General features: G+C 49.1%; 1 protein-coding gene across 1 annotated transcript in view; it reads left to right on the top strand.

The window, feature by feature from the left end:
• atrn (attractin) overlaps positions 1 to 12651 on the top strand; it is a 124050-nt gene that overhangs the window by 55702 nt on the left and 55697 nt on the right. The window contains exons 14-22 of the mRNA XM_023799986.2: positions 2460 to 2598; positions 2870 to 3051; positions 7847 to 8066; positions 8264 to 8449; positions 8702 to 8923; positions 9645 to 9782; positions 10791 to 10884; positions 11460 to 11512; positions 12090 to 12184. Of these exons, the coding sequence (XP_023655754.1) occupies positions 2460 to 2598; positions 2870 to 3051; positions 7847 to 8066; positions 8264 to 8449; positions 8702 to 8923; positions 9645 to 9782; positions 10791 to 10884; positions 11460 to 11512; positions 12090 to 12184 (1329 nt within the window). The remainder of the gene's footprint in view (positions 1 to 2459; positions 2599 to 2869; positions 3052 to 7846; positions 8067 to 8263; positions 8450 to 8701; positions 8924 to 9644; positions 9783 to 10790; positions 10885 to 11459; positions 11513 to 12089; positions 12185 to 12651) is intronic.

Here is a 12651-nt window from a genome sequence, read left to right as displayed (position 1 = left end):
CAGTCTGACAGCCGTGTTATGGCTCTCTGTGGCCCCCAGTCTGACAGCCGTGTTATGGCTCTATGTGGCCCCCAGGCTGAAAGCCGTGTTTTGGCTCTATGTGGCCCCCAGGCTGACAGCTGTGTTTTGGCTCTATGTGGCCCCCAGGCTGACAGCTATGTTTTGGCTCTATGTGGCCCCCAGGCTGACAGCTGTGTTATGGCTCTGCGGGGCCCCCAGGCTGACAGCTGTGTTATGGCTCTGCGGGGCCCCCAGGCTGACAGCTGTGTTATGGCTCTGCGGGGCCCCCAGGCTGACAGCTGTGTTATGGCTCTGCGGGGCCCCCAGGCTGACAGCTGTGTTATGGCTCTATGTGGCCCCCAGGCTGACAGCTATGTTTTGGCTCTATGTGGCCCCCAGGCTGACAGCTGTGTTATGGCTCTGCGGGGCCCCCAGGCTGACAGCTGTGTTATGGCTCTGCGGGGCCCCCAGGCTGACAGCTGTGTTATGGCTCTGCGGGGCCCCCAGGCTGACAGCTGTGTTATGGCTCTGCGGGGCCCCCAGGCTGACAGCTGTGTTATGGCTCTATGTGGCCCCCAGGCTGACAGCTGTGTTATGGCTCTATGTGGCCCCCAGGCTGACAGCCGTGTTATGGCTCTATGTGGCCCCCAGGCTGACAGCCGTGTTATGGCTCTATGTGGCCCCCAGGCTGACAGCCGTGTTATGGCTCTCTGTGGCCCCCAGTCTGACAGCCGTGTTATGGCTCTCTGTGGCCCCCAGTCTGACAGCCGTGTTATGGCTCTCTGTGGCCCCCAGTCTGACAGCCGTGTTATGGCTCTCTGTGGCCCCCAGTCTGACAGCCGTGTTATGGCTCTCTGTGGCCCCCAGTCTGACAGCTGTGTTATGGCTCTCTGTGGCCCCCAGTCTGACAGCCGTGTTATGGCTCTCTGTGGCCCCCAGGCTGACAGCCGTGTTATGGCTCTATGTGGCCCCCAGGCTGACAGCCGTGTTTTGGCTCTATGTGGCTCCCAGGCTGACAGCTGTGTTTTGGCTCTATGTGGCCCCCAGGCTGACAGCTGTGTTTTGGCTCTATGTGGCCCCCAGGCTGACAGCTGTGTTTTGGCTCTATGTGGCCCCCAGGCTGACAGCTGTGTTTTGGCTCTATGTGGCCCCCAGGCTGACAGCTGTGTTTTGGCTCTATGTGGCCCCCAGGCTGACAGCTGTGTTATGGCTCTATGTGGCCCCCAGGCTGACAGCTGTGTTATGACTCTGTGTGGCCCCCAGGCTGACAGCTGTGTTATGGCTCTATGTGGCCCCCAGTCTGACAGCTGTGTTATGACTCTGTGTGGCCCCCAGGCTGACAGCTGTGTTATGACTCTGTGTGGCCCCCAGGCTGATCGCTATGTTACGGCCCTATGTGGCCCCCAGACTAATTGCTGTGTTATGGCCCTGTGGGGCCCCCAGACTAATTGCTGTGTTATGGCCCTGTGGGGCCCCCAGGCTGACAGTCGTGTTACGGCCCTGCGGGGCCCCCAGGCTGACAGCTGTGTTATGGCTCTATGTGGCCCCCAGGCTGACAGCTGTGTTATGGCTCTGTGGGGCCCCCAGGCTGACAGCTGTGTTATGGCTCTGTCTACATATGGCTTTGTGGACTCATGGCCCTGGCCAAGCATACATTCCCAAGTTGACCTCAGCTCATGCCAGATATCTGTTCTGCCTGAGCTCTTAATTAACCTGCTTGCTTTGAATGAGATGAATGAGTTTGGAAGCTGAACATGTTGGTTGCCGGGCTGACTTGAAATTCTGTCAGGTTTGGTGAACTCCACCTTTTGATCCATGGTGAACATACATAATTACTTCCTCTCTGACAGGGGATTAGAAGACCTTAGCTTAGCAATCATTGACTTGATTTAATGGAAAAATGCTGACTGTTAAGGGTTAAGTAAATAAATAAAACATTAATTTGTTTAGAAATCCTTAATAGAAGTATTATGTCTCTGTGTAGGTTTAACCATGCTCCTTGATGCTAATAAAATAACAGGCGATTCCTCAGTCTAAAATGATTCTCAGTGTGAAAGCTACCCCCCCCCCCCGAGGCCACTGAGGACTTTAAGTGCCATCACTAATATGTGTCTCAGTATTTTACCAGCCTCCATATGATCTGCATTCTGAGTTTTTTTTTATAAGTTCACACTTATGACCGAAACCTCTTGTCATCTACACACATTTTTACCATTTTCGTTGCACTGAAAGGTAATTTGTTGTTTATCTGAAGTATTAAAAGCTTCTGAAAACCTTGATTGCTGCTTAATGAGAAAACGAAAGCGTTTTTTTGTTGTGAATTCGTTCTGTTTGTCGGCGCTACTATATGTGTAGGTTCTTCACTGTATCCACAAGAACAGCTGTCCTGAAATGTCAGATCAAAGGGTGTCGCTTGGAAGATGCTAACGATTGCAGGCACACCGTGGTCTCGTCCCCAGGGAGTAATTGCGGAGTATGAGATGTGCCCCAAGGACAACCCTGAGTATGTCTGCAACAAGAAGACAAGCTGTAAGAGCTGCGCCATGGACCAGAACTGTCAGTGGGAGCCTCGCAACCAGGAGTGCATCGCCCTGCCCGGTAGCCGCTCCTCACCGTCAGCCTGGTTTTAAGCTAAAAACTCTGCTCCTTAACCTTTGTGCGGGTGCCTGCAGCTATTGCTCACCAAGAAAGAAATTGTACTTGCTGGACAAGTTCACGTTTTGCCTTGTAATCTGCCGATACAAGTGTTTTTCCTAACCTCTGATGCTGTGACTTGTGTGCTAAACTTCCCGACGCCCGCTTAGTGGTCTCTGCTCTTCAGACTTCAGCAGAAATGGCAGCCGCTGACTTTTCTCCTGCCCTCTTTCAGAGAACATCTGTGGGGAGAGCTGGCACTTGGTCGGAAACTCCTGTCTGAAGTTCATCACGGCGAAGGACTCGTACGACAACGCCAAGCTGACCTGCCGCAGCCACAACGCCGTCCTGGCCTCCCTCACCACACAGAAGAAGGTGGAGTTTGTGCTGAAGGAACTGCAGATCATGACCGTCCTGGTAAGATTGGCAAGGCCTCGGGTATGTCGTCAGCCCCTGGTCACACAGCTCTGATGCAAATCTCCAGGAGGCATTAGCCAATAGCAGCCCTTCTGTCATGATGTTTCACATCTGCTGTGGGCTGTCGCCCGTGCGTGCGTGCTCATGCAGTGCTGCAGATTAGGATAGATAATGGAGGGCTCTTACTATTTAGTCCTTCAGGTTTGAACCTGAAAAGCAGTGTCTGAGGTGGCAGTTGAATGTTACTTCCGAAGCCTGAGAATTTCAGCACAGAGCAGCCAGCATACATGCAGAGATGTACTTTCTGCTGATCTGACAATCATTCTTCCTCGTAAAAGCATAGTGCTGAGTGTAGAATGGGCCATTAGTGGCCTGGCAGGAGCATACGATATCACTTGTGCACTTTTTCCCACGTGGGTTCTGCACGGAAGGTTGCTACATTCTTTTTGGTTCCATGTGTCCATGCCAGCCTGGGCTCTGTCAGATCTGTACTTGCTACTGTCCCAACCTGGCAGTGCCAGGGCACATGGGGAGGCACCTGGAAAATGTGCATGTCAGCAACAAATTGTAAGAGGCTTTGATAACAGTGTGTGGCTCAGCAGGCTTAGCCTCTGTGCCTGTGATCAGGTGGGAGGTTTGAGCCCGGCCTCAGCAGAATAGTCTCATGTCCGTGAGCCCCTTAAAAAAGCCCTGAAACTTCATATTTCAAGCTGGCTAGACCAGGGTTGGGCATTCTTGTCCACAAATGGCCGGTGTGTATGCAAGTTTTTGGGATAACCTTTAGGTCAGCTGTTCAAACCCAGGTGTGAGGACTCTTCAGCCAATCAGTCCTCTAATTAGTAATCTGATTAGGAAGTTGCAGCGAAAACCTGCACAACAAATGGCCCCTTCTGGATAAGATTGCCCCCCCCTGGGGTAGACTCTCAGTTCTGTTTTCCTCAAGGCTGGTCAGGTAACCGCCGAGTCTGAAAACATGCATCACTGTAAGCTTGGGTTCCCCAGTTCTCATCCTGGAGAGCCAATCTGCAGCAGAGTTTGCGGATTTCCCTGCTCAAACATACCTATGAAACCTGGTAGTTAGCTGGCGAGCTGAATAAGGTTTGTTAAAGAAGGGCAATCTGCAAACACTGTTGCAATGTCATTTATGCCCTGCTTGAATGCCTCACCAATGTGGTAATCGATTCACGCCCGGAGGCTGCTGCTATAGGTCTTGTGCGTATCTCCGCATTTTTCTGGCCTAGATGAAAATTCAAGTTAATTTGTGAAACATTTCCGACATATAGCAATTTAACTAGCCTGTCGTTTGAGCTGCATCCCCCACAGAGTCCTCCTGTGAGCAAGACGGAGAACGAGTCTGTCATGTAAGCCTGCAGTCACTCTGGGAAGCCTTTTCATGCATGGTGTGCAAAAGCATCAGTGCTGGGCTGTCGGTTTGACAGTTATCATGTTAAATTTTGTTAAGCGCCACAGTACTTTCATAATGGACAGAAGATGTTTGTTGAATATGTACGATCAAGTATTTATGGTGTGCAGAATTTGGATCCTTTCTGTTCTTGCTGTATAGACAAATGGCTGCTTGTAGGAAAGGGACTCGTCATCAGTAGTAGGGGTAGGCTGATGGGAGATGTCCATGCACTACTGATTGGCCAGTTACAGACTTCCTCAGGTATCTTGGGAGATGTCAATTGGGAAATTGATGTTGAGCGGGGAAAATGGAGACTAACAGGAAGTGGCAAGTATTGCACGCCGCCGCTGTCACAGATGGTTCTGTTGAGTCAGGAGCCTGATGTGGGAACAATGTCAGTCTGTCAGCGTCGGCCTCTGGTGGTCCGTGCCGCTGATTGCGGTTTTACGGGCTCAGCGGGAGTGTTTATGAGGCTTCCTCCTCAGCCTTAAGTGCACATATAAAGCTTATTGTCCTACAGTTGGCCTGATTGTGCATGTGTGTTTAGCATTTTGAATTTGCATTAACATTTAATTCCCCTTGAGAAGTCTGAAGCACCGGTCAGCTGACCATGTTGCTGGGCTTGGATTGGTTCTGGCGCTTCATCTTAAAGGTAGCAGTGAATGTGAAGGAGTTGATCCATGGGACCCCTGACTTCTGCCATGGGACAGCTGTCATGCTATTAGAGTTGGGGTGGAGAATGGCCTGCAAGATGATGTGATCCAGCCCAAAGAGCATTTAATATATACAAAAAAAGCAACTAAATCTCTAGAGAGCAATTACTTTTTTCATGCAATACAATGACAAAATAGTACAGCTGTGTATGGCATTACGATATGTACATGGGTCATGATTCAAGATGTTGCGATATATCGTGATACTGTGTAAGGCAATATATTCTCATTTAAAAGTTCACTTTTTTATGCAATCAGAACAGTGGGATTTGCATTTGCATTTATCGCAGTCCCTGTAACATCCAATATCATGTCACTGCATTTTGTACAGCTTGAGCAAAGGAATTAATGTTTGCCTATCAGTAAAAAACAAAAAAAAAACAAAATAAATAAATTTAAAAAATGAAATAAAATTGCTTGCCAATATAATTGTATATTTCAGCTTGTGTGCCACAGAGCCAGTCTAACACTTTTGGGCTCAGCCATCAATAATGTTACTGATCAGGTAAATCAGCTAGGTTTGCTAACCCTATCCTTATGCTCCTTCCTGTCTCCGATGTTATGTTGAAATGGATGGGTCAAGCAGCAAAAGAATATGATTACAACACTACTATCTAGCAGTCAGGGGTTTAAGCAACACAATGCAAAACCATCTACCACAAATCTTTGCATGTAAACTATTCATCAAAAATTGATGCAATGTTTTTGAGAATTGGTGCAATAACACAAAATATCACACCAGGTTAGTGCGATTTATGTGTTCAATAATTTAATATGACCCTCGAAGGATGTTCGAAAAAATTTAAATTGTCCTTGAGAGGAAAAAGGTCTCCTACCCCTGTGTTACAGAAATCGGCCTTCTGCTGTTTGGCAAAGTAGTAGAAGAAATGATTGGTGATGGATGTCATTAAACACTTGCTACGGCTCATGTTGGCTGCCCAGCTTTGATGTGGTTCTTTATCCCTGCACGGTACCAGCTGCTGATTTAGGTGTCAGAATTTGTCATCCTAACACCACATCAACTTAGCTGATCTATCTTGTCGGGTGTTCAGATTAGCATTTCCAGTCAATATCAGAATCAATTCTATTCACTGAGTGCTTTCCGTTGTACCTGGATCTCATTTTGGTGTTTCATCACTCTGAACATAGACCTGAAGGGAGATGATGTAACTGAGGGTGAAAACATTGCATACTGCTCTAACAGACAATAGAAGGAATGCAAAGAAATGACAAAATTAGCCTATAGAAAATTATTGAGAAAAGTAGATGTCTTTGGACCATCTAATATACTCATTGGTGTGTACAGAGTGAAGTATGGTGTAGTGCATTTTTAGCCATTTGAGTCATTTTGGAGGGAGTCCAGCCACAGCGCCTCCTATTGCTCAGGCAGTTATGGTTGTGGTGGCAGTGGGAGCAGCGTATTTTCATTTGGGACCATCTGTGCTATATGAGTTCGGGCTTAATGATGGTGATTGTGGAGCTGAGATCCTCAAACAGAATCATGGCATACATGCCAGGAGAGAGAGAAGGAGCCAGATGTTGTGAAGACTTTTTTAACAGCATTGTCTTTTGACCTGTTGGTCATGTATCTAAGGTTTTAGGGGTCAAGGACATGAGGTGATCTTTGAAACCATGCAACGGGTCAACTGTCTTAGCTGAAATTAATTTTTAATGGGTCCGGAAACAATGGTGGGAGTATTCACAGCAGGAACAATGGACAATATTGGAGGTAGATGGTTAGCATGATGGTCCAGGGCAACCAGGGCAATTTACTGCCCTTCTGCTTCCTGAAGGGCTTGTGGACCTTATATCATCGATAGAGGGGGAGATGTCTATTTCTGCTGGATTATTATAGGCTTGAGAGATGACATTCTGGGGTTAGGGTTCTGATGGATAAGCGTCCTGATGGCCAAGACTATGGAGCAGTTATTGGTGACAGTCAGTGTCATTCCAGTTTGTTCTTGCATTCTTGTAGCTTTATTTATTCGGTTGAGTTGGGTTCTAGCCCCTTGGCTGCTGCTTCTGTCCCCACTAAGGCAGACCTCCAAGGTTCTTGGTTCATAATGGTCATGCAAGAAGTGCATGTCTCTAATTAAATTCAGGAGGTATTGGTGTCTGTGTACTATAAAGAATTTTACATGCATAATGTTTATGTACTGTTATATGCTGAAGCCAAACCTTAACAGGAATGTCATTGTGCACTTAATACAAAAATCACATTAATATTAATGTCCCAAATGCCCTGCACCACTTAGAAATGAATGCCCCTGAGTAGAGAGATCCTAGGGAGGCTGCTGCAGGCCTGCAGAGGTGAGGCAGTCAGGCTGGCAGACAGCGAGTGCCCTGTCACTGCTATGAGGAAAGGGTGAGGTGGCCAACCATCGGTGCAGGATTGAGCAGTCACTTAATTCTTGAGCAATATAAGGAAATTACCCAGGAGCTATACACACTACAGGAATCATCCTTAGTCTCTCGACAGCAAGGGAGTATGTAACTTCTAATATATGACTTAATAATGAAACGCTTTGCGTGGGATGTTGTAACCATTAAGTGAATGTAAGTGGATGTAGGCCCGCTGCCCCCCCACCCCGTGCCCGGTACCGATGCTGCCTTGCAGTGTACATGGGCTGTGGCCTCCGCCGTTGACCAATTGACCCTCTGCTTCTCATCGCTGCAGTACAAGGCCACGGTGACTCCCTGGGTGGGCCTGAGGAAGATAAACATCTCATACTGGTGCTGGGAGGACATGTCTCCCTTCACGAACACGTCCCTGCAGTGGCTGCCTGGCGAGCCCAGCGACGCTGGCTTCTGCGGCTACCTGGCCGAGCCAGCCTCCAGCGGCCTCAAGGCGGCCACCTGCGTCAACTCTGTCAACGGCAGCCTGTGCGAGCGTCCAGGTGGGTGGGCTCTGGCTGCTTCTCCTCTTCCTGTAAATTTACGATTTTTTAATGCTATCAATCCCCTGTGCAATGGCAGTATAAAAATATTATTCAGCTTTTTTTATAAAAAAAAAAAAAAAAAAAAAAGATTTGATGCGCAAGAATGTTTATCCAATCGGATTTGACATTCACACCCCGCCCCCTCTCCCCCACAGCCAATCACAGTGCCAAACAGTGCCGCACGCCTTGCGCCCTGCGCACCACCTGCAGCGAGTGCACCAGCAGCAGCTCCGAGTGCATGTGGTGCAGTAACATGCGCCAGTGCGTGGACTCCAACGCCTACGTGGCCTCCTTCCCCTTCGGACAGTGCATGGAGTGGTACACCATGAACAGCTGCCCACGTAAGCTGCGCTCACGCCGCCTGCCTCCGCATTCACTCTTTATCTACTATTCCCTCAGTTTCTTTTTCTTATGGAGCTCCTTAGTTACTGAGGGCAGAGTTTTGAGCAGCAGTCACTGTGTAAGATTCTTCTTCCAGAAGCTGTTTTTTCAGTGCTGATCGCGAACCTGGTCTCTGTAACGTTCCATGGATTCCATCACCGTGCTGCTTCCTCAGTTTCTTTACTGCTCCCTTATTGGCCCACTCACTCCAGCGGAAAACTGCTCTGGCTATCGGACCTGCGGCCAGTGTCTGGACCAGCCGGGCTGTGGGTGGTGCACTGACCCCAGCAACACGGGGAGGGGCCAGTGCATCGAGGGCTCCTATCGTGGGCCGGTGCAGACTCCCAGCCCCGCCTCCTACCATGAGCCAGCCCTCAACCTCACCATGTGCCAGCAGGAGAACAGGTTCAATTGGTCCTTCATCCATTGCCCTGGTGAGCTGCGCTAACGGCACGCCTTCACACAGCTGTGCTCAGTGACAGTCTCTCCCCATTAGCATATATTCATGAATATGCGAACGCGAGTGTCTGGATGCGAGGAATGCAAATGCTCAGAAGCGTCGCCGCCACTATTGGACAGATGAGCCGTAACGCTGCCGACAGATGCTGGGATGTGTGTGCTTCCTGTTTTTGATAGACGTGCAGATGCATTTTAATGCATTTAGATGTATAGCAAGGCCTCACCTGTTTTAGCAGTTTAGAAACGTGAACTTGATATATGTCAGATGACCAAGGGTGTCTACTTTGTCTATAAGCAGGGATTCTAATGAGTCCCTTGGAGACTGCTGTGCCTTTCCCGCTAGGAATGCTTATACGAATATTCAGTTTGAAAGAAATATGTTTCTCTCACCGCATGATCCTCAGGTCATGAATACGTTTCTGCTTCCTAGATTTATACATCTAGGTTTGCCCCCCCCCCCCCTCCCCCTTATGTTTCCGCAATCCCATTACCGTTGGGCCCTTGAGCCAGTCTCTTAACCCCAGTAACTGATGGACGGCTGACCCTGCACTCTGAGGCCAATATCCACTCTGGCTGTGTGTGTGTGTGTGTATCTCATAAGATAGTAAAATGGAATTCCTACGTACCTGAACTTGTGCTCCTACAAACGGCAGAGTATCATTATCACCGAGTAACACAGCTTCCATCTCTCTGCAGTGTGTCAGTGTAACGGACACAGTAGGTGTGTCAACGAGAGTGTGTGTGAGAAGTGCGAGGACTTAACCACGGGGAAGCACTGCGAGAGCTGTATCTCCGGTTACTATGGCGACCCCACCAACGGGGGCACCTGCCAACGTGAGTCCTGCACCCGACACTATAGCCCCTCGGCTGAAGGCTGAGGAGGAGCCCAGCAAGCTGGTGATAGCAGCTAAATGAGCCAGATCAGATTCAGGATGCTTTTGCCTAATAAACGGAACAGGTTATACGTGTACCTTTCCTTTAAACCAGTGTTTCCCAATCTGGTCTTTGGGGACCCCCAAGCAGTCCACGTTTTTGCTCCCTCCCAGCTTACAGTAGGACCAGATTGCGAAACACTGATTTAGAGGAAAGGTACAAGTAAAACCTGTTCCGTTTATTTGGCAATAGCATCCTGAACTGTATAATGAAGGTGTTGAGGTCAGTGGCAGTCAGACCTGTGTCTGATGCTACTTAATGAACCTGGACATGAGGCTGCCATGGCCTAGATGTTCACCTTAAGTTCTGTGCCGCCAGAGAAACTGGGGACAGGAAGGGTGAATTCTGTGCCGTATAAGGAGCTCTTCTCCCAGTGATAAGTGTGGCAGCTGAACACTGAATCGCTGTCACAAGTCTGAGCAGGACCTGCCTCAGCATCTGGGCTTAGAGCAGTGGTGCTCACTCCTGTCCCTGGAGGACCAGAATGTTTTCATTCCAACCCTCATTCCTTACGACCTGCCACATTCATTATTAGCCTTTTAAGGACCATCTGAGCCTGATTAAGGTAGGGTTGGAATGAAAACAGTCTGGCAGGGGGTCCTCCAGGAACAGGATTGAGAACCACTGGCTTAGATAATTCATCTAACATTCTCTGTTTCACTTTATATGCATGTAGCTGCTAGGCACCTTTCTAAAAGAACAGAAAACATCTCATTGTTTAGCCGATTAGTTCTTTAAAATGGATCCACTATTACAGAGTGTTCTGCTGGGATTAACTTGGGCACAGCTGTGCAGGAGCTCGGATTGAAATGGCAAAACGGTGACCTGAATACTGCTTAGCCTTCCTGTTGCTCGCTCAGCCATGAGCCTAAAGTCACTTTTGTTCTGTACCATGGTTTTCCGTTTCAGCCTGCAAGTGTAACGGACATGCCAGCATGTGTAACCCCAGCAACGGGAAGTGTTTCTGCACTACAAAAGGCATCAAAGGAGACCGCTGCCACCTGTAAGTTTTCCTGGTCCCATGGCCACGCCCATGCCCAGAGCCCTAGCTCCGCCCCATGCTTAGCCACGCCCATGCCCAGAGCCCTAGCTCCGCCCCATGCTTAGCCACGCCCATGCCCAGAGCCCTAGCCCCTCCCCATGCTTAGCCACGCCCATGCCCAGAGCCCTAGCCCCTCCCTATGATTAGCCACGCCCATGCCCAGAACCCTAGCCCCTCCCCCTGCCTAGCCACGCCCATGCCCAGAGCCCTAGCCCCTCCCCATGCTTAGCCACGCCCATGCCCAGAACCCTAGCCCCTCCCCCTGCCTAGCCACGCCCATGCCCAGAGCCCTAGCCCCTCCCCATCCTTTTCCACGCCCATGCCCAGAACCCTAGCCCCTCCCCCTGCCTAGCCACGCCCATGCCCAGAGCCCTAGCACCTCCCCATGCTTAGCCACGCCCATGCCCAGAGCCCTAGCCCCTCCCCATGCTTAGCCACACCCATGCCCAGAGCTCTTCGGGTCTTCGTTTACGGTGTCTCTCTGCCAGCTGACTTTATGTGCCTTGCTGATGGAGTCGTTTCTCCGTTTCTCTCAGGTGTGAGGTAGAGAACCGTTACCAGGGTAACCCGCTTAAAGGGACATGCTACTGTGAGTATGGACAGCAACTCGGACATGTCCAGCCGATCAAAAGGCCTGTCGGACACTAATATTCGTTATTGTTACGACTGCAAATGTTTTCCCTCTTGTCAGTTGATCCAGGTTCAACTACAGTACAGGTCATATGCTGGTGTGGATCAAGGCTGCAAATAAGAAGTTCAAAGCAGCTTCTCTCCAGCCGCCACAAACTCCCGTGTTTTTTTTGACAGTTCATGTGTTAATGACTAAAGAGTGTATAACAAATGCAGGCAATAAACAAGGGTAATAGCAAAAGAGTGGAGTGCGGAACTACCGGAACCATATTTATGGGATTCTCTGACCACTGAAGCCTTTAGGAAGATTTCATGGTTTTCTTTATTTGTTTTTGAAATTTACATGATTGTTTGTCACTGTGCATTCAAGTCGGTTACTGAACCTTTTCTTGAAATGTGGCCAGCTGATGTGTCATGGCACAGTCGGACATTGTGGCATTGTGGGATTGATTAAAGGGGCAGGATTTTCCCAGAACTGAGAGGTGACACCTGCAGGTGAGCAAAGACGTAAGCAGCTACTGTCTGTCTCTGGCCAGATACCCTGCTCATTGACTACCAGTTCACCTTCAGCCTGTCACAGGAGGATGACCGGTACTACACTGCCATCAACTTTGTTGCCACACCTGAGGAGGTAGGCGGTCTTTGTTGTGGATACAGTGATTTTGACGGTCTGCTAAAAAACGTGAAAGTCCCCAGAATACTGTGTTTTGAACTAAAGGATTACAGTGATCCATAATTTTTGCATTGAATGGGAACATCATAGCACTCTGGAATGGCATGGGTCATTCCACATTAATACCCTTTCGGATCTCCGCCTGATCTGTGATAATCTCCATCTGCTCCTTCCTACTCATTACAAACTGCTTCTCCTGTCATTCTTATAATAGGCATCATTAATGCTCTCTTCTGCAGCCTGTCTGTATATGTGTTGTACCTGTCATTTCTATTGACAGTGCATGTTTGAGAGACTTCAGTAAATTACATAAGCATGTTTCTCCTCTACCTGTGCATTCTTTACCCATGAGATCTGCATCGTTAATAACTTTCTGAGCGAGTCTTTGCAAGAGTGAGTGAGTCTGTGGGTGAGTGAATCAGTCT

The sequence above is a fragment of the Paramormyrops kingsleyae genome, chromosome 12 (genome assembly GCF_048594095.1).
Source record: "Paramormyrops kingsleyae isolate MSU_618 chromosome 12, PKINGS_0.4, whole genome shotgun sequence".
Classification (NCBI taxonomy): Eukaryota; Metazoa; Chordata; class Actinopteri; order Osteoglossiformes; family Mormyridae; genus Paramormyrops; species Paramormyrops kingsleyae.
This window is presented reverse-complemented; position numbering and strand designations above follow the sequence as displayed.